This window comes from Bos indicus x Bos taurus, chromosome 18 (genome assembly GCF_003369695.1).
Source record: "Bos indicus x Bos taurus breed Angus x Brahman F1 hybrid chromosome 18, Bos_hybrid_MaternalHap_v2.0, whole genome shotgun sequence".
NCBI lineage: Eukaryota > Metazoa > Chordata > Mammalia > Artiodactyla > Bovidae > Bos > Bos indicus x Bos taurus.
In genome coordinates, this window is record NC_040093.1 from 44,103,258 (window position 1) to 44,123,467 (window position 20,210).

General features: G+C 33.5%; 1 protein-coding gene across 11 annotated transcripts in view; it reads right to left on the reverse strand.

Moving 5' to 3' along the window:
• CHD9 (chromodomain helicase DNA binding protein 9) overlaps nt 1-20,210 on the reverse strand; it is a 224,888-nt gene that overhangs the window by 60,470 nt on the left and 144,208 nt on the right. For all 11 annotated transcript variants that reach the window (XM_027513586.1, XM_027513587.1, XM_027513589.1 and 8 more), the window contains 9 exons: nt 17,604-17,715; nt 13,373-13,519; nt 12,421-12,489; nt 12,283-12,338; nt 11,514-11,631; nt 8,024-8,110; nt 7,656-7,793; nt 4,627-4,748; nt 1,217-1,460 (listed from right to left, as the gene is read on the reverse strand). In XM_027513586.1, the coding sequence (XP_027369387.1) occupies nt 1,217-1,460; nt 4,627-4,748; nt 7,656-7,793; nt 8,024-8,110; nt 11,514-11,631; nt 12,283-12,338; nt 12,421-12,489; nt 13,373-13,519; nt 17,604-17,715 (1,093 nt within the window). The remainder of the gene's footprint in view (nt 1-1,216; nt 1,461-4,626; nt 4,749-7,655; nt 7,794-8,023; nt 8,111-11,513; nt 11,632-12,282; nt 12,339-12,420; nt 12,490-13,372; nt 13,520-17,603; nt 17,716-20,210) is intronic.

A 20,210-nucleotide genomic window follows, 5' to 3' on the forward strand; every position in this document is an offset into this window, starting at 1 on the left:
GTTTTAATGATATTATACAGCTCTAAAATTCTACAAATGTCCAATTAAGAATAATAAAACACTACGGAAGGAAATCGAACAACTTAAGTTGTCATAGGCTCCAAAAATGCAAAGTTGATAATTTTCAGTAGAACTGATTACAGACATGCCTAATTTCACAGAAATCTAATTGTTTCAAACATTAAAGTAGAAGAAAGTTAATTTTACTGATATTCAGCCTTAACTAAATAGAAAATCAGTTATAATTGGTAGGCAAAAGTAAAAGGCTATGCACTTTATCTTACCTTAACCTATACCATATCTCATGACCTGGCCGTATGTTATAATGATCCTTATAAAATGTTAAGAATCAGTAAAAGAAAATAAAATATTAAGGTACTTATTGAGGCAGAGTGCCATAATCTTTTCTAATGAAACAACACAATTTTGTGTGAAATGTGTTTTAGTTAACTTTGTTTCTTATTTCTTAGTAAAAGTTTCACCTAGGAAGAGTCAAACTACTACTAAAAACTGCAACTTGGCATTTCATGTTTTCTAAACTTAACCTTCTGCTAGGAAATTCTTTCATATAATGTCATCTCAATTTTATGATCTGTATATTTAGCATAAAAAGAGGTATCCCTTCCTAAAGAAAAGTGGTCAAAGTAAAATGGAAAATATTCCTCTAGAATATGGAGAAGAAAACCATCAAAGCAAAGGAAGAAAGACACAGAGGTATGTGTGTACCAGTATACAAAACAACCCAAAATGTCTAACATCAAAACTCAATGAACACACAAGACAACCTACGGTTTCACCCAATGGGCATTCAGACCCATGGTGGTCAGTGAAGAAGTAAATTTTTTAAATGGAGGGAAAAAACCGGAAGATGATCAAAGAGACAGTCATTATTTTTAAAATAAATTTAATGTGTATTTAAAACAATTAATAAAACAATTATTCTAGCTAAAAAATTAAGTAGAAAATCAAATTTGTACATTTGTATAAATCAGCATACTTCCTTCCAGTAAACTACAGTGTGAACTTGCCTACTTTGGTCATTTCTTTCTTCAGCTACTAAAATTTATTGTAAAATAAATATGATGAATAAAGAAATCAAACTAAGATCTAAGTAGGCAATTAAAATCTATCACAAATTTCAAAGTAATTAATATGTAATGCTTATCTTTTTAAAATCTGACCTTTCAAACAACAAACAAAATCACCAATAACACACCTGTGAGTCCCTGAAGTACATCTCATATTGCTGTATCATTTGTCTGCTAATCAGGCTCCCATGATAAACCACAACATTAATATCAGTCCACGTACGAAATTCTCTCTCCCAGTTTGCAATAGTAGAAAGTGGAGCAATAATCAGGAAAGGTCCTCTTATACCAGTCAGAAGGATTTCGTAGAGGAATGTAATTGATTGAATGGTTTTGCCAAGACCCATTTCATCTGCTAAAATGCAGTTTCGTCTGAAATAAACAAATATATTACCCATGTATATTTTGGGTTTTCTGTATACTACAATATTTTAAAAGATAAATATAAAAAAAGCAGAGAGATCAGGTTAAAATACTTGCATTTATAAAAACGTGAAAGTTTCTGAAGTGCAGATTTGGTTAAAGATTATAATTTTATTATAGTATTGCAAAGGGAAAACTATAGATTTTTTTGTAGCTCCAAAATAAAGATACCACCTGTTAGATACTTGAGTTTTTAAAAGAACAAAATGGCAAGAACAAAGCAAACTAAATGTTATTTATTCAGGAAACATTTATTAAATGCCTTCTTATCTCAGGGATATATATACATATATATATATATATATATATATATATATATAAAGAACATGTTCTCTGCCTTCCAGGGGCTTGCATCTATTAGAAAGCAGACATAAATAAATAATCATGCAACGTGCTATCACAGAAGCACAAATTAAGAACTGGTTTTCAATTCTGGCTGTGTACTGGAACAGCCTAAGAAACAATTACCCATGGCCTTCTCCTTTACATTCTGATTCAATATGCAAAGTAGGATAAAAGCAACTGAAATTTCTAAAATAAGCTGCACAGATGATTGTGATATATGGCCAATTAAGAATCATCAGTGTTAAGTTCATTATGGAAGCTCAGGTGAGTAAGTATCTAACTGCATCTAGAAAGGCTGAGAGAAGTTAAGACTGCCTTCAGAGAGGAGGTCAGTAATGAGCAGGGTTTTGCCAGAGGGCAGAACAAAGGGGTACAAGTGTCAAGAATACGATTAACTGGGAGGCAAGAAGTAGTTTAATATGGTTTTGAGGGAATGGTAAAGGAAGGGATATTACTAAGATAAGCAGGGGTCATAAAGGTTATGGATATCATTTTATTGAGAATGAGAGTCAGTGAACATTGTTAAAGAAACCTGATGAGATTAGGTTTGTACTTGAAGCTGACTCTGGTGCCACGGGAATACTAGAAGGTGAGGTGACTTGAAGTTGGGACAGTAATTAGGAAAGTACCAAAATAATAGAGCAAAGAATAGTGGACCTGTGGACTAAGGTAGGAGGGATCAAGAGAAAACTGATTCTGAAGTTAAATACATGTTAGAATGATCTGGACTTAATGATCAATCAGATATATGGAGTGTGGGATGACAGTCAGATTTAAATTTGGGTGACTAAGTAAGTTGTATTATTCTCAACCAAGATGTAAAATGTGGAAGAATAAGTCTGATATGGACGAAACAGGAAATAATAAGGTTAATTGTGAATTTGTTGTGTTAAAATATCACTGAGATAGACATTAAGGAAGCAAGAAGCAAACAAATATGGGCTTGAATTAACGCCTTAGAGATGTTACTGATAAGTGAAGACACAGGGGGCGGTATAAAGTTTGGCTTAGGCAGAACAAACATGTAATATGAGAAGACAGCACATTGGGAAAGAAAAAGAACCAACACTGAAAGGGTAGGCAGAGGAAGAAGAACCAGGAAAGACTATTGAAAGGAATAGTAACAGAGGTATTGGAGAGCTGGGAGGGTTAACGCTATGGAAGCTGTTGGAAGTGAGAATGGGAGAAAAGTTTAAAGAACGTCTAGAACTACTAACCAATGCAGCAGAGACAGCAATTTAAGGCTGAAAAAAACACTGTGGACTAGAAAATTAAGAGTTTCAGAGATGATACAGAATTAAAATCCAAACGACAGGTTTAAGGAGAATTGGAGATAAGAAAACAGGAAGAGTTCATGATGACTATACTTCCTAGACCTCTACCTTGGAAGTTACAAAGAGGGATCAAGGTAGCTAGAAGGAAAAACAGAGCTGAGAGAAGATTAATCCTTTCCTTAAAAATTTTTATATATAGGTTAAACCCAAATTTGTTCACAGACTGAAGGGATGGCATTAGTCTTAATGGGATAGTTTGAAGATACAACAGAGAAGGCTGATAAGTGATTGAAGTGAGGTTCTGAAGACTAGATGAGATGCCTGTCAAGAGTTGAGGTTGTAGCATCAATCTTGGTTCTGGGGAGGCACCATTTAACTTCTGAAAGGAGGACAGAGGCATGAATGGCTAAGGATGAAGATACATTTTTAGGCCTGGGTGTGAGAGGGCAGGCAACAATCTCAATGAATTCAAATACTGGTCCTAGACTTCTCTAAGAAGCAGTCATATATAGTGAGTGAAGGGGGTAGGGTTCTGATAAAGTGCTTTAGGAAAATGGTATAAGTTTAAAACAAGCAACTGAGAAAGGGTACTGATAAGAGAAGACAATTAAAATTTTGTTGACTATTTTACCAGGAAGATTCTCTTGGGAAAAATGATAACACTTAGAAAATATAAACAAGGGGAAGAGCACTGTGTGGGATAACAGATCCCCCTAACTCCATCTGATGGAGTTGATGGATGTACCATTGCCATGGACTCATGACTAACTGTTACTTAGTTAAACAGAAGAATCATGTGACAAGTAAAAACACAGAAAAATGATTCTGAATAAGTGTCATAAAATTTTGCTACCATTACTAGTAATAGTACCTTCATTTGCTCTTTTATATACATAATCAGACTTTTTTATCAATCAAGATACCATTTTTTACTTCTTTTGCAATTAATTTTCCATCTCACTAAAAAAAGGTGACATAATATTCCAAAAAGTTTTTTAAACAGTTTGGAAAATTAATAATAAGTGGGGGTAATTCATTACTAGGTTCTTATATTTTGTATTCTATTCCTTAGCAATTACTGAAAATCTGCTTCCTTGAAGATGTACATTACAGACTTATTTAACTTTTTAGATGAAACCGCTCACACCTTAGTAACTAGGTTCAATTACTGGCAGACAGCAGTGTAAGTTGAAAAACATTCGATAACATAGTTGATGTTTGATGATGTTAAGAAAGCTATCTCAAATTTGATTAAGAATCAATATATCAACTTTCTTCTATTCTGATTGCTACATATTTAAGGGAAGCAACTGTAGTCAAAATTCTAAATTATAATGTACATTATCTTCCAGAGGTAACCACAATTTTTCTTTCAATAATGAAGACTCCATGATAGTAATAATGTAGGAACATTAGTATCAATTTTATTTAATGTATTTTGGAACACATTTTTAAAACACACATAAAATATTTTTTTATTAATACATACTACATACCTATTGTACCAATTGAATAAGAGCCAGTTGAGTCCTTCCAGTTGGTATTCCCTGAGTTGATTGCCATTTTTATAATCCCTGGATTGATCTATTTTTTTCCAAATATTAGGAGGAGGACGATCCTTTGTAGAAAAACAAATGAATGATGTATTTCAGACTTTTAAATTTTCCATACATCTCATACATGGTAAAAGCACTGTTTTTAAAATAATCACAGAAGGGTAACATATATGGCATTATGATGAAATTTTACAAACATCTAAGGACCAAATAAGTTTTACATAAACTCTTCTAGAAAACTGAAGAGGAAGGCATAGTCTCAACTCTTTCTGTGAAACTCTGATATTGAAATTAGACAAAGGAATTACAAGAAATCTAGAGACCAATATCTAGATAAAAAATTAGTAACAAAATTTTAGCAAATGGAATCTAATAACATATAAAAGGGGTAATACAGCAAGACCAAGTGGGGTTTTTCCTGGGTATGGAAGGTGGATTAAATTTGAAAATTAATCAGGGTTGATCAGGCTAAAAAAACCTATGATAATCTCAGATCGATGTAAAAAAAGGGATTTATTCCTAATAAATAAACTCTAATTAAATTTTGAATAGAGGGAAATTTCCTCAACTTAGTAAGATGCATCTATGAAAAAACCACCTATCATATGTCCTGGTTAAAAAATGAATACATTCTCCCTAAAATCAGAAAAGGCAAGGATGTCCACTCTCATCACTTCTATTCAACACTGTACTATAGGTTGTAATAGGAGTAATCAAGCAAGAAAAAGAAATAAAAGTCATTAAGATGAAAAAGGAAGAAGTGAAACTTTATTAATTTCCAGAAGACATGATTTGACTATACAGAAAATCCTGTGGAATCTAGAAAAAACACAAACTAAGAAGTGATTTTACCATCACTGCATAAGATCAGTATACAGAAAATTGTATTCTACATTGTAGAAACAACTATAAATAAATTTTAAAAGTACTATCTTACAATAGCACCCAAATATGAAATATCCAGGGTTTACTAAAAACAAAAAAAAAATTTCTTAAATAGTAGCCAATGAACTTTAAAACAATTTCCACATTAAATAACGTTCTCTAATAATTTTCAACGTCTCTAATAATTTTCCTTTCAGTAATCCAATCACTATTTCCTTAGTTTAGGAACAAATTTCATTTGTTCAAAAACACGTTTATATGTTGTTTTATTTAATAATAATAGACTGGCAAAAAGAAAAACATCACTTACCTTCTATATTACTTGACTTTGATAAACTAGCACTTTTGTCAAATTGATTTTACTTTAACTGAAGGGATTAATTCTATTGGCTACATTACCAAAGACTACAAATGTATCTAAGGCAGCGGCTCTTCCCACCATGTGGGAAAGACTTTTAACACCTGGGGTCCACTCAGAGATATTCTGATTCTGGAGCCAGGATACAGAAACTAGGCACCTCTTATTTTCGAAAAGTTCCAAAGTGGTACTGATAAGCACCTCTGACGGACAACCACTAATCTAAGAAACAGCTTACTTAATAAGGCTAAAAGATCAGGTTACCACTGAAATATGGACCCCACTCCAAAAAGAAAATTTTTCCTCTTCATAATATCCTTTAGACTGTTCCTCCCTGAATTAACACTTTCCTTTCCTGGCTCAAGAAAAGGCACTTGGAAGACAAAAGGAATAGAGGGGAGCTGCTGTCCTCTTGGTAATAAGCTATGGGTATTATTGGGAGACAGATTAAGAAGACCAGTAAATAAAATGACAACCAGAAAAAAAACTGTTATAAAAACAATATGGTCTCTTCCATGGAACAATTAACTTTCTTCTTTTATATTACATCTCCACATTTTTCATAACAGCCTTCCTTAATTCTGATTCTAATTGAAAAGTAATCTCTTCTAGTCTTTTCATATACCAAATTCCTCTTTAGTGAAGAAATTTCTATGACCAAATTACATTTGAAAGAGGACTGGCCAAAATATTTAATTAAAATCATAGTACATCTCTTTGTGAATTTCTTTTGCTTGGTTCTGCAAACTGGATTTACATGGTAACAATCCTATGCTTTAAGGAAAAAAAAATGTAATTATTAAAATAACACAACTTGCCATATAACCTTCTAGAATTCTGTAGTCTTTGTACTAGAAAAATCAATAACTGATTCAGTTTTTTTTTTTAAAGCAAGGAGAGACAAGGATGAATCAATAGGAAACCAGTGTACTTAATTTACGTGGATCTTTAGTAATATTCTATTCAAACGGTTTTTCTAAAAATAAAGCTACTATGGAAGTAGAAGAGCTATTCAGTTATAAAGAAATAACTGGTTTACAGAAAGCAAGGGAAAGGTGGGTATATTAAAGATTTTTCTTTGACAGAGAATTAATAACACTGCTTAGAGCTGAAACTGATACCTTAGACATTTTTATAAATGACCTGAGTAAATTCAAGATTAAGTAGAAGTATTTGAAACTTTTCTGGAGGGAAATTTAAAAGGAAATATTTATCAAAAAAATTTTAAATATTTTTAAAATTTATCTGGCTGCACCAGGTCTTAGCCGCAGCAGCACATGGGATCATTTTTGTTGTTGTAGTCATTGCAGCATGAGGGATCCTAGTTTCCCAACAAGGGATTGAACCCAGGCCCCTGAATGCCCCCTTCATTGGAAGCATGGAGTCTTAGCCATTGGACCACCAGGGAAGTCCCTTCTTATCAAAAATTTTAAATGCACATATGTTCTGACCAAACAATTATATTAATACTTCTGATTTCACTTATAAAGGGTTCCATGTTTCAATGTAGCACTGTTTGGAATAGAAAAAACCTGGAGTATCCACTAATAGAGGAATAGTTAAATTAACATATATACAATACTAAGTAGTAATTTTACTTACTATGTAGTCATTTTAAAAATACAGTATTAATTGCACACCAGACTAAATTCAAAATTCAAAAATCACACTACACCTCTTGATTAAGGAAATGCTAAGATTTCATGATGATAAGGCATATTCTTACCAAATGTCTTGTGTCAGGCCTTGAAGCTTGCAATTGCTCAAACTCTTCTATTTTTGCAAGATCTACATCTTCTTTTAGTTCCCAAGTACTATCTTCATACGGTAATGAGCACCACTTTACTAAATAGTAAATAACAGGCTGTAAAAGAAAGTTTTTTTCACTTTATTAATTTGAAAAAGAATAGTAAGAAACAGTTTAAACTGAGAATCCCCAGAAAAAATTTAAATATATTAATCTTTACTGGTAAAGACTTATGAAACTTTGTTTAACGTTTTTAGATCATTGCCTCTAAAAAAGTAATGTTTTAATACCTGGAAGGTTTTAGATTTTTCTTACTTACTCAAAAATAATTTCTACCAAATATTTACCTCGCCAGTATCTTTATCTTCACAAAAAGAGACTTCTAACACTCTGTCTACTTCAACGTAGTCTGGGTTAAATGGTTCTTCTTCCATCTAAAATTAAAAGTAACTTAATTGATATTTGACAAGTAGAAAAATAAAAGTGAAATAAAGACAAACTTATTACTAGCTATTCACTATAGAACAAACACTTCAGTTTGACTGTAACTGAATTTCAAAAAATGGAATACTTCCATTTTAATTTCTAAAAGATTTCTATGATTTGTCTGTACTATGAATCACCAAGTTATGTATAAAAAAAAACTCAACTAAAAAGCACTAAAAAAATGAGGCACCTCAGACAAGTAAGTTACTCTAGAAGGTATATCCTTTAAAATTTCCTAGTTGGAAAAGAGGCTTTCCTTTACCTTCTTGCGCTACTTTCCTCAGTAGTAACCAGGACCAAGAGTTGAAGACCAATCACCTGACCTGAAAGGTCCTCTCTCATTTGTATCAAACACTATCTGGTGCTGGTTCTTGTGCTCAAGACCCCCTTACCTAACTAAACGCAAACTGTCTGAGCGACTTCACACTCAACTGCATTCATTTACACTTCAACCTGTACTTCTGCCTGTAGTTTCTAACTGGGCTAATGGCCAACACAGCACCAACTTTAGGCCACACTCTACTCCCAGTGGGAGAAGGCAATAGCACCCCACTCCAGTACTTTTGCCTGGAAAATCCCATGGGCGGAGGAGCCTGGTAGGCTGCAGTCCATGGGGTCGCGAAGAGTCGGACACAACTGAGCGACTTCACTTTGACTTTTCACTTTCATGCATTGGAGAAGGAAATGGCAACCCACTCCAGTGTTCTTGCCTGGAGAATCCCAGGGACAGGGGAGCCTGGTGGGCTGCTGTCTATGGGGTCACACAGAGTTGGACACGACTGAAGTGACTTAGCAGCAGCAGCAGCTACTCCCAGTTACACAAGCCAGCAACGGAGAAGTCGTCTTAGATTCTTTCTCTTCTTTCATCTCCCACCTCCCTTATCTCATTGATTCACACAGATTCTAATTTTGTTTATAACTCAAATTGGTTCCTCCTTCCTCATTCTCACTGCCTCATGTCTTCTTACTTGGATCTTTATAAATCTTACATATTGTTCCCTTGCTTCAAATTCTTTACTGACTTCCCTATTTGGGAAACAAGCCCACATTAGTTTCTGGGGAATAAACAGGCTCAAACGTTTTCCTCCAGCCTCATCTCCTACTGCTTGACACAGCCATACCCAAGATATTATGCTTCAAAAGTACAAAACCACATGCTTTTCAAATTCCATGTTCTGTCACACCTTCATGTTTTTATACTTATTTTTCTCTCTTCTGAATAGATCGCTGTTCCTTCTCTCATCTGCTTAGCTAATTCTTAATCATGCCTGAAAGCCTTACTTCCAAAGCCCAGCTCAGTTATCTTTGTTGCATCTCTTCCTCTGTTTAACCTCTAAATGTTACAGTACTCCATAGCTCTGCCTTTAGTTCTCACTATCTTAATCCATTCCTGATCAATACTATCATCTCCATGTACAAGACACACTTGGTAATAAAAGAGCACTACCCAACACCAGAATGGTAAAAAAGTACTCTATAAGAAAATCTGCATAGCTCCAGTTTATCTGTGCCTGAGGCACATTAAAAAAATTAACCTTCATGAAAAATTAAAAGATTATTAGTTAAGTACTTCTAAAATCTTTGGCTCATTGTGTGTGCTCAGTCACTAAGTCGTGTCTGTGGACTACAGCCCACTAGGCTCCTCTGTCCAAGGATTCTCCAGGCAAGAATACTAGAATGGGTTGCCATTTCCTTCTCCAGGGGATCATTTCGACCCCGCATCTTCTGCATCCCCTGTACTGGCAGGCAGATTCTTTACCACTGAGCCACCTGGTAAGCCCCACCAGCTCAATAAGAGATTTACCAGAGTGAGGAAGAGAGAAATTTTTGAGGACCTCCCAGCATCCATAAGTTGATAGGTCATTTCAATCAACAAATTTTTGAAGTAGACTTTACAATTACAAAGAAATAAAAATAGCTTCATGGTAGAAAAATCTGCCATAAGATATTAACATAATCTAGTGATTAAAGTTAACACTACCAGTAATTGGGTAAATAGGTATCATATACCTCCTGACATGATTCACTGAGAATGCTGCTGCATCATTTCTGTAATGTTCATTTGAAAAAATGCATGACCTGAAGCTGAGGAAAATCAAGACAACCCCAAACTGAGGGACACACTATAGAATAAACCACCTAAATTCTTTAAAAAGAAAGAAGTCCAAGGGATGGAAAACAAAAAAATACCGATTAAAGGAGACATGCCAACTAAATGTATTATGCACTGCAGAACTAGACTTTGGATCAGAATTAGCATAAACATACTTTAAAAAATTTTTTTCTATAAAAATACTAGTGGAACAATTAGTGAAATATGAATTCAGGTCTAATAGATGAGATAATATTACCATGTCTGTGTTAATTGTACTATTATTATGGGAAAATGCTTCTAGAGAATACTGAAATTGAGAATTATCAAATGGTTTAGAAAAAAAATTATGTACATGGGAGAGAGAGGCAGAAAGAGGGAGAGAGGTGCACAGAGACAGAATTAATGTGAATGATAAAGCAAATATGGTAAAATGTTAACATTTAGGGAATCCAGTTAACATATATGTGGGAAAATCCAGTATTAACATTTTCAAATAAAAAGTTAAAATAATTAGATGAATCTAAAACTTCTCTAAAAAAGTCTATTAAAAGAAAAATTAACAAGTTTAGAGCAGGAAAGGATATCTGACTTTTTAAAAAGGCCTGGAAAAGTTAATGAATTTTTCCAATAATGTTCTGTTCATGCATACACAAAGCTGATACAGAAAATATGCAGTATCTCATATACTGAAAAATCTTCTTTTTCATTTATTTGTTATGTCACCATTACTTGAATAAGTTTGCTGATAAAATACTTTAAGATATTAATATACTCACATTCAACTCTAAAAGGTATTGAAATAAATGTTAACTTTAAAATACAGGAGATAGCTACCATTCTGATTTATTAGTGTTCCTGTTTTAGCTACTTTCCAAGCTAAATTTAGGGCTTCCCTCACCAGGGAAGTAAAGTCAAGTCAGTAAAGTCTCTGTCTACAATGCGGCGACCCAGGTTCAATCCCTGGGTTGGGAAGATCCTCTGGAGAAGGAAATGGCAACCCACTCCAGTACTCTTGCCTGGAAAATCCCATGGATGGAGAAGCGTGGTAGGCTACAGTCTATGGAGTCGCAAAGAGTTGGACACAACTGAGCTACTTCACTCACAAGCTAAATTTAGGGGGGAAAATATGTAGATATCATTTATAGTCAAACATCAAAAGTAGAAGCCTAAGAATTAAGATGAATAATACTTAAGTTTTTGATACATAATATGACATGCATTCAGAGTTCAACACATAATAGTCTTTTTCTTCTTACGTCTGCAAAAAAATGTGCTCTTTGTGCTTGTCTCAATTTGAATCGTTTGATTTTCTGCTGGATCCTTTTATCTTTCAGAAGCTGCTGTTCTGTGGCCCATTCACAGTGAAGATAAGAGCTAAAATTTTATAAAAGTAGTATATTAGAATGATATAGAAAATCATGTTTTGTTTTTAGATTTATTTTTAATCATGGCCTCTAAAAATATTATCTTCAACTTTCCAAATAGGCTGTTCATCATTTCATTTAATGTCAACAGACTCTCACATAATTTCTAAAATAAAGCCACTGTGATCACTACACAGAATGGTAAACTGAATCATAAGGATAACAAAGATGTGACTTTTTATTCATTTCTTCATTATAACAGTTTTGTCATGACCAGAAAGCAAACTTGTTTTGAAAGCAATGTAATTTTATTTAAAATACTTTCTTTCACTAAAGCATAAGAAAAAGTTGAACAAAATCTGAAAAGTTTAACAGTATAATATGATGGAAAATGTCTATTATTTCCAAAAGCATGATTTATAAATATTCCTGCATTTTGATGTTAGTCAGTAGTTTTTTTTGGGAAAAAAACTACTCAATTTTAACATGAAAAGTTTTCATAGTCCATTCACTTTTTAATGATTTTTAAGTTCATGCAATAACAAATAAAATATTTTAAAATACCAATAAAAGAAAAATAAGAATTTAACTTAATATATTCAAAATATTAATTCATATTGAAATAATATCTTTCTATTTTTTTTCCAACTCAAATACTTACTAATTCTTGTATTTTACAAAAAATTCTTCTGTATCAATCATCACTCCAGATGATATCTAAGAAAAAGATTCAATAATTATGAGTTTTACAATCAGGCCATGGAATATAAAGTACAGAATGTAATGTATCACTACCTACTTCCTTTTTTATAGTTCTAGAAGATAGTATCTTGTCCACAATTGCAGCATCTTCTTCACTTGGATTCTCCTATGTGAAGGAGGAGAAAAAGTATGATGATCCATTCTGAAAACATTTCAGTTGCTACTCTGTATGTCTATAAATATACTAAAATCCAACAAACACTTATTTAACATGTCAGGGATCATGTTAAATGTCAGAAATACAAAATGAAAATGTTGTTACTGTCCTCATCATCACTGGCATCACCCTCATAGTAAACATATTGGGCTTTTTAATTTCTTATGCATTATTCTCAATAGTTTACATTTTGCAGATTAGAAAGCTCAGGTATAGAGAAGATTAGTACTTGTTCAAGGTGTCAGATGATTCAGCAAGGAAATGAGTAGCTGGGTTACAGTCCAGATAAGGGAGAGTAGAACTCTACAAAGAGGAAAATGCATATGTAAAGACATAAAGGTATCAAAATATGGCACTGAGACAACTATGTTCATCAAACCAGAGGACTGAGAGCTTAGAGGGAAGTGGAAGGACATAAGGCCAAAAAACCCATACAAAAGGCTTTATAAGCTGTAAAAAGTGCAGTTTCATTTGTTTCTGATTTAGGACACCATTAGAGGAGTTTTCAAGAAAAGTACTGTAATTAAACTTGTAATTTAGAAACACTCCACAAAAAACATAGAGTTTGGAGGAGTTGCATGAAAATATATTTAGGAGGCAAAAAATTGAATGTCAAGAAGTAAAGATAAAAAAAGAGAGAACAAATACCTAGGTTTCTGATCCAAATAACTAATGGTTCTATTAACTATAATATGGAACCTAGGAGGAAAAGTTAATGTAGGTTTTAGGAGGAAAGATAATGAAGATTTTTATTTATTTATTTTTTTTAAAAGATTTTTAATTTACATTGGTTTAAAATGTTTTTTGTCATACAACCCAAAATCTGTCTTACCACAAATAACTGTAAAGGCTGTTCACCAGGTAAAGGAGCTGAATTCTTTTTTATTTTCATAGAGCCTTTAACCTCTTCTTCAGATTGTTTCCCTTCTGCATCTTCTGCATATTTTTTCCTTTTAATTTGTCGATTTGATCTTCTTTTCTGTAATGAATGATAAGGATCATATTCACATGATTTATTTTAAAGGGTCATGTGACAATTTTGTACATTAAATTTTCAAAACTGTATTCTGTATTCATCTTTCCTCATTTTTACTTTTAATTAAAGGAAGATTATAATTTTACCTTTGCCAAAGATTTGCAATCTTTAGTTATCTTTAGTTTACTTCCTAAAATGTCAAGTAGGAATGATTAACAATAATACCTTTATTACTTTTCTTTCAAATTTGTTAAGAATAAAAAGGTCTTTTTATTTAACTATTTCACAGATTGGGAAACATGTATTTTAAAATATTAATACTAGCACAGTTTTTGCTTCAAACCTAGAAAGTCATCAGATGAATATTAGTTTAATATCAGGGGTGTAAAACTAAAAGAAATAAAAACTTTGACACAAAACCCATGAACCTGTGTTTAAAACAGAAAAAAAACAAATAACATAAAATGTTTTAAAAGAGATACACAAAATAACAAAGTATGAAAGCTACTAAAACCTTAAATGTGAATGAAGGAGGAACCACTGTTGTACTGCCTTTACTAGCTTCCCTTAAAAATAAAGATCAGCACTATCATAAAAATGGAAGAAAACTCTTCAGAAAGTCTTCTGTGCAGTAACATGATTTTAAAATAATCTAAATAATTTAAAAGCAAGTATCAAATGCACATGGCTTTACTTACCTCCCTAAAAATCTAATATTTGATGTTCCCACTAAAAAACAAATTACACAATTGCCTGAAAATCCCTAAGGACTTAGGTTTAACTTTGCGTACCTCCCTAAAATCTCATGGATGGAGGTACCTCAGTCAACTGTTCTACTACTCAATATTTCATCTTCCTTTTACTATCCTTCTGTGTATTTAGTAACTCCCATAACATTTCCCCAAAATGCAACTAACAGAATACCCATGTGTTCTCCTTTTGGTTTCTGCCAATGTCTTCAATGTGGTAGGTCTTTCATGCTACCATTGCCATAACAAAACTGAATCAGCGCAGCAGTGTGGGGACAAACTTATTTGTATTCAGAAAGGCTGTAGTGCCTCTTCTCTTGAAAGTAGTGGAATATTGAGAGAAAGAAAGGCACTACTGTGGTGAGGCAGCTCAGCCAAATGTAGTAGAAAACTCCATGCTTCAATTAGGATGGGTCACCATCTCTTAGCCACGAAGATATTTATATTTTCAAAGCTCAAGGTGACAATTTTGTCACTATGGGAGGCAGGAAGGTGGCAAACAAAAATTATATAAAAGAGACTGAACATGGGTCTCCTGCACTGCAGAAAGATTCTTTACTATCTTAGCCACCAGGGAAGCCCATAAAGGCTGGGGAGTTCACTAAGAAATATACTAGCTTTTGGTTTACTTGTTAAGTCGTGTCTTACTCTTGTGAACCCATGGACTGTAGCCTGCCAGGTTCCTCTGTCCATGGAATTTCCCAGGCAAGAATACTGGAGTGGGTTGCCATTTCCTTCTCCAGGGGATCTTCCTGACCCAGGGATCGAACCTGTATCTCCTGGGGGCTCCTGCACTACAAGAGGATTCTTTACTGAACCACTGAGGAAGCCCAAGGGACTTATAGAAAGCCAATTCTCCCACATTCTCTTTTGGAAAAGATATGAAACATTTATTATTCCCTGGGAGAGAAGAGTCTATGGATCTCTGTTGTTACTGCTAAGTCGCCTCAGTCGTGTCCGACTCTGTGCGACCCCACAGACGGCAGCCCATGAGGCTCCCCCGTCCCTGGGATTCTCCAGGCAAGAGCACTGGAGTGGGCTGCCATTTCCTTCTTCAATGCACGAAAGTGAAAAGTGAAAGTGAAGTCACTGAGTCTTGTCCGACTCTTAGTGACCCCATGGACTGCAGCCTACCAGGCTCCTCCATCCATGGGATTTTCCAGGCAAGAGTACTGGAGTGGGTGCCATTGCCTTCTCTGATGGATCTCTAATACCAGGCTAAAGAAATGTTTGGAGTTCTATTACAGGCATCAGTTCTTAATGCTCAAAAATACCTTAATTTAATAACCATTCAGGACACTTATTATTCTAACAATAACATATATTATGAATGTTATGTCTCACTAGGTATAAATAGTTTATATAATGAAGTCTGGTAATAATTTGGTATACTTTTAGAAGATTCTATAGATGATTTCAACATTAAAGTTTCCTTTCTGATCACTTAGGTCAGGTACTTTGAAATGCCATACACAATCCTTAGTAAGTAGTAAACAAGTGGCCTGAAACAATCGTTTTAACTCACAAAAATGCACATTCAGGTAATTCTTTACAAGAAGGAATGAGAGCCACATACTATAAACTGCTCCCTCATTCTATGAAGATTTTTATCAGTCTATGAGTAATTTAAAAAACTGTGAGTTTTTTTGCAGTTTTCCAACTGATTTCACCAAAACTTACATTCCACTAGAGCATATAGATACACATTCAGCAAAGAGAAGTAAGGTGCCACTCTTACCAATTAGCTTTCTCTGTTACATAACAGTTTCACTACCTTAAAAATACAGAACTAATTTGAATGTCCATATTTTAGGCCAATGTGGGTTGCTTTGGCTTTCTTTTTCTCCATAGTATTTTTCAAAGGACAACTTAAAAGTGACAAACTATTTCTTCAAATTTCTTTTTTCTAACTTTTCCTTAATGTTTTAAAGGCTTCAATCAACAGCACTTTATATAAGAGGTCAGAAACATTATGTTCTTAAATGACTAAATACTTCATTATGATAACGTACCATTTGTTTCCTATCATAGACCTAATAAAATGTGCTAAAATGTGCTATGGGGCTTTAAAAAATAATTTAAGTCTCTAAATGTAGTTAGATTATTGAATTTTCTCTATCAGGTAAAAAATTAAATATCATAACCATATTTTTAGATTTTTCACTTGACTCTAAACCTTCAATTACTTTTCAAGCCTTCAAATCTTAACAATCCATTGTGGTTGAAAACTATTTTTAGATATTTATACATAATTTATATATTAATATATTTAAATATATCAATAATACAGATTTATGATTGTTTACCAGAAAATATTTCTTTCCTTCTCCATTAAAATTTTTGTGTTAAAGCAAAACACTTGTCAAAGCAACCTAGTTAAGTACTGTGAAAGGCATGGAAGAAATATGCATGTTAACCTATTCTACCATTTCATTGTTTGGTAATTACATAATGGAAAAATGGCCAGCATTATTTTAGTAAAAATTTAACTACATTTTCTCATATTGAATAATGATAAGTTTGCCTAAGTTAAGGATAACATATGAAGAAAAAGCCAGGCCATATAATATTAGGAGCTTCAGTCACTGCCCTTACCTCAACTCTTGCAGCAGCCCAGGAGCCTTGAGCCACTACTCTCCCATTGGATAAGAAGCTGCATAAGGAAGAAGAAAGGCCATTCAGGGGCTTTCTGGCCCCATAATGCAACAACTGCCACCACCCCTACGGCCTAGGGTCGTACTTTAATTATTAGAGAGCAGAGGGTGGCCTGAATTATTATGACCTTTACTATATAATTTTTTAACTTCACAAGGTTATTTTGAATATACAGCTATTAAAAAAATAAAAAGTAAAAATGCACAGTATTTTTGTCTGCTTTAGGGGATTTTTAATATACCTGTTCATCTTTTCCTCAGTAGAAGCAGACCAAAGAAATTATCTTCAAGAATGATTCAACCCATTTGCTTTATCATTTGTATGTGACTTTTAAAATTAGTATCTCCATCATTAAATTCATTTAATAATGCTCTATAAGTACAGGGTAATAATATCACTAGATACTCTCCATGCTAAAAGCCACCAGGGTCTTTGGATTGTTACTTAAACTCTCCTGGGCTTCAGTCTCATTATCTGAAAACTGAGAGGGTTTGAAGAGGATGTGTAAGTTTCCTCCCAGGTCTAACACTGTAGGACCATACTGTAATAATGTTTTGTCATATAACTTGTATGAAAATAAAATGTACTTTTACCACTAAACTACAGTATAAACATCCATAAAACAATATTATGCTATCTAAATCTGCCAGTGTTCATTTCTCAGAAAAAAATTTCATACTCACTTGAGAGTCTTCCTCTTTGAATGCATGCTGTGTCATCTGCTCTGCATCAGATATTTCATCTGAAGACTCATTCTTTCTCTTTTGTTTCTTACCCAATGTAATAATGAGTTTGCTGTTTTAAGAGAAAAAGAGTAAACAGTAAGATCTCTTTGTATTTCTCCATTTTTGGTCAAAGTAAGATCTCAATGATAAACTTTCTTCTGTTTTTTATCCCTTGAATGTTCAACTTTCAAAGATGCTATTTATCATGAAATAAAAAATGGTATTTTCAAATGATAAACTCTATTCCAATGGGACAAATAGAAACCAATAATACAACTAACATATTTCAAGCTTAGAAATATAGTTAAATTCTATCCCTTGTTTCTTTAGGCTCATGATTATTTTTCATGAGAAAAATGTCAGGTGATTTAATTAATAATTAACATAAATTCATTTATTTTATTATCTTGGATAGATTTGCAATGAGGGATTCTTTTTCCTTCTACTTCTTTTTATTTCAAATTCCACTTAATTTCTTTGAATCCCACCTAGTCTCCAAGTCTCCACTGTTTCTACCCTATAGCAGTTTTTCCCTTACTTAAACAATTAATTGTTCTTTGGTTATTTCACTTAAGGCTTTTTTCTTAGCTACACTCTATCTTTCTAAAGAGTAAGAGTTTTTATATTTCTACAGTATGCATACATTTACCTGTCTCTAACATATACACATATATATGTACATTAACACACACTGAATGTAAATGTCTAAAATGAAAATGTGTTTTCTATGTTTGTTTCCTGATGAAAGATGGAAATACATAAGTACAGCCCACATTTTCTTATCTAGTTCAAGAGATGAGATGACATGATCACTATTAGGAAAGTTCTATTTTAGATACCTATATTCCAAACATAGAAAGCTTCCCGATTATATTCAGGCATGATATATTAGAAATATATCAAAAATTTTTTCAACAGTTATTTACTAATGTGGGAAAACTTGAAGGTTAAAAGCATCTACTTTGAAATCATAGTTTCAAAAATATAAAAGCCTGATGTCACCATTTACCTGTCTTGTGTGGCACTGGGGAAATTACTTGATAGCGTCCTTGCCTGTAAAACAGGGATATTGCAATAGCTAGAGCCATATTTTTGTTGAGAATTAAGCGGGATAATGTATGTCTGAGCACAGCCTTTAACACATAGTTGTTTCTCAACTAATAGTAACTACATCTGACTGTGACATGCCAGCCACTTTCCTGGGTTCTAGGATTTGAAGGTAAAGTTGATAAGGTTCCTAACTTTACATATCATTGTTAGAATACGATCACAGCTAAAATAAAGAGGAAGTTAGAACAAGATGTAATGTGAAGACAAAGGAAGAAATGCTTATATTTACTAAAGAGTAAAGAAGGCTTTACAGAAAAGACAATGTTTGAGACAGGGAACTGAAAGATGAAAGGGAGCCCAACAAGTAGTGAAAGAAAAGACTGGGTACATTCCAGACAGGGGGATACCACAGGATATATGAGAATATCCAACAATAAGAGCATGTTCAGTTCAGTTCAGTCGCTCAGTCGTGTCCGACTCTTTGCGACCCCATGAACCGCCAGGACCACACAAAGTATACTACAGGAAGAGCTGGGTCAAGGTCATAGAAGACCCCATCTTACATGCAAGGGGTTAATGTTTTAGTTTAAGGCCATCTTTAAGCTCCATAGGGCAGAAATTGAAAAGAAATCTGACTTGCTCACCACTGACAACAAATGGCATGGAGATATTTTGAATGGATAAGAACAGTAAAGCAACTGAAAGATGTAAGAATTTTAAACAAATTCTAGGGATGTAATGTACAGCCTGGTGGCTATAGATAATAATATTGAGTTAAATATTTGACAGTTACTGAGAGAGTAAACCTTAAAAGTTCTTATCATAAGAAAAATATATATAACTGTGAGGTGACAGATGTTAACAAACTTATTGTGGTAACAGTTTCACAATATATACACACATCAAATCATTATGTTGTACACCATAAATGAATATACTGTGATATGTCAATTACCTCTCAATAAAATTGGGGGGAAAATAATTTTAAATAAGGAAGCAATGCAACTAGAAGGAAATGAAATGTAAATGAGGGAAACCAGCTGCCAATTCAGGTGAGAAATGAAGAATGAAATACAGGACCATGGTAGGGTGGATGAAGAAGTCAAAAAAGATACATAATTTTTCATTTTGGAAGCAGAAACAATAGACTTGGTTATTGACTGGATAATGAGATATGAAGTGAGAAAAAATTCTAGAATGATTAATTCCCAGGATATTCTCATATTGGTTTGATCACCACTTTCAACATGATAATGGTAATTTTTACTTGGTTATCTCACTTGTACTTTTCTGAGTATGTGAAATAAATGACATACAGTAAACATACAGTTTACATTGAAACCAGGAAATCAGAGAAAGTTTAAAAGGATACTCTGACACAACATTAAGGAACTACCCACAGTCATACTCTATCCCCTCTGTTTACACAGGTCATCTCCTCTCTAACTTCCAGTCCCTCTTCCTTTACTCTGGTTTCTCCCCTAAAATAAAAATCTCCCTTGAGGTAATACCTAC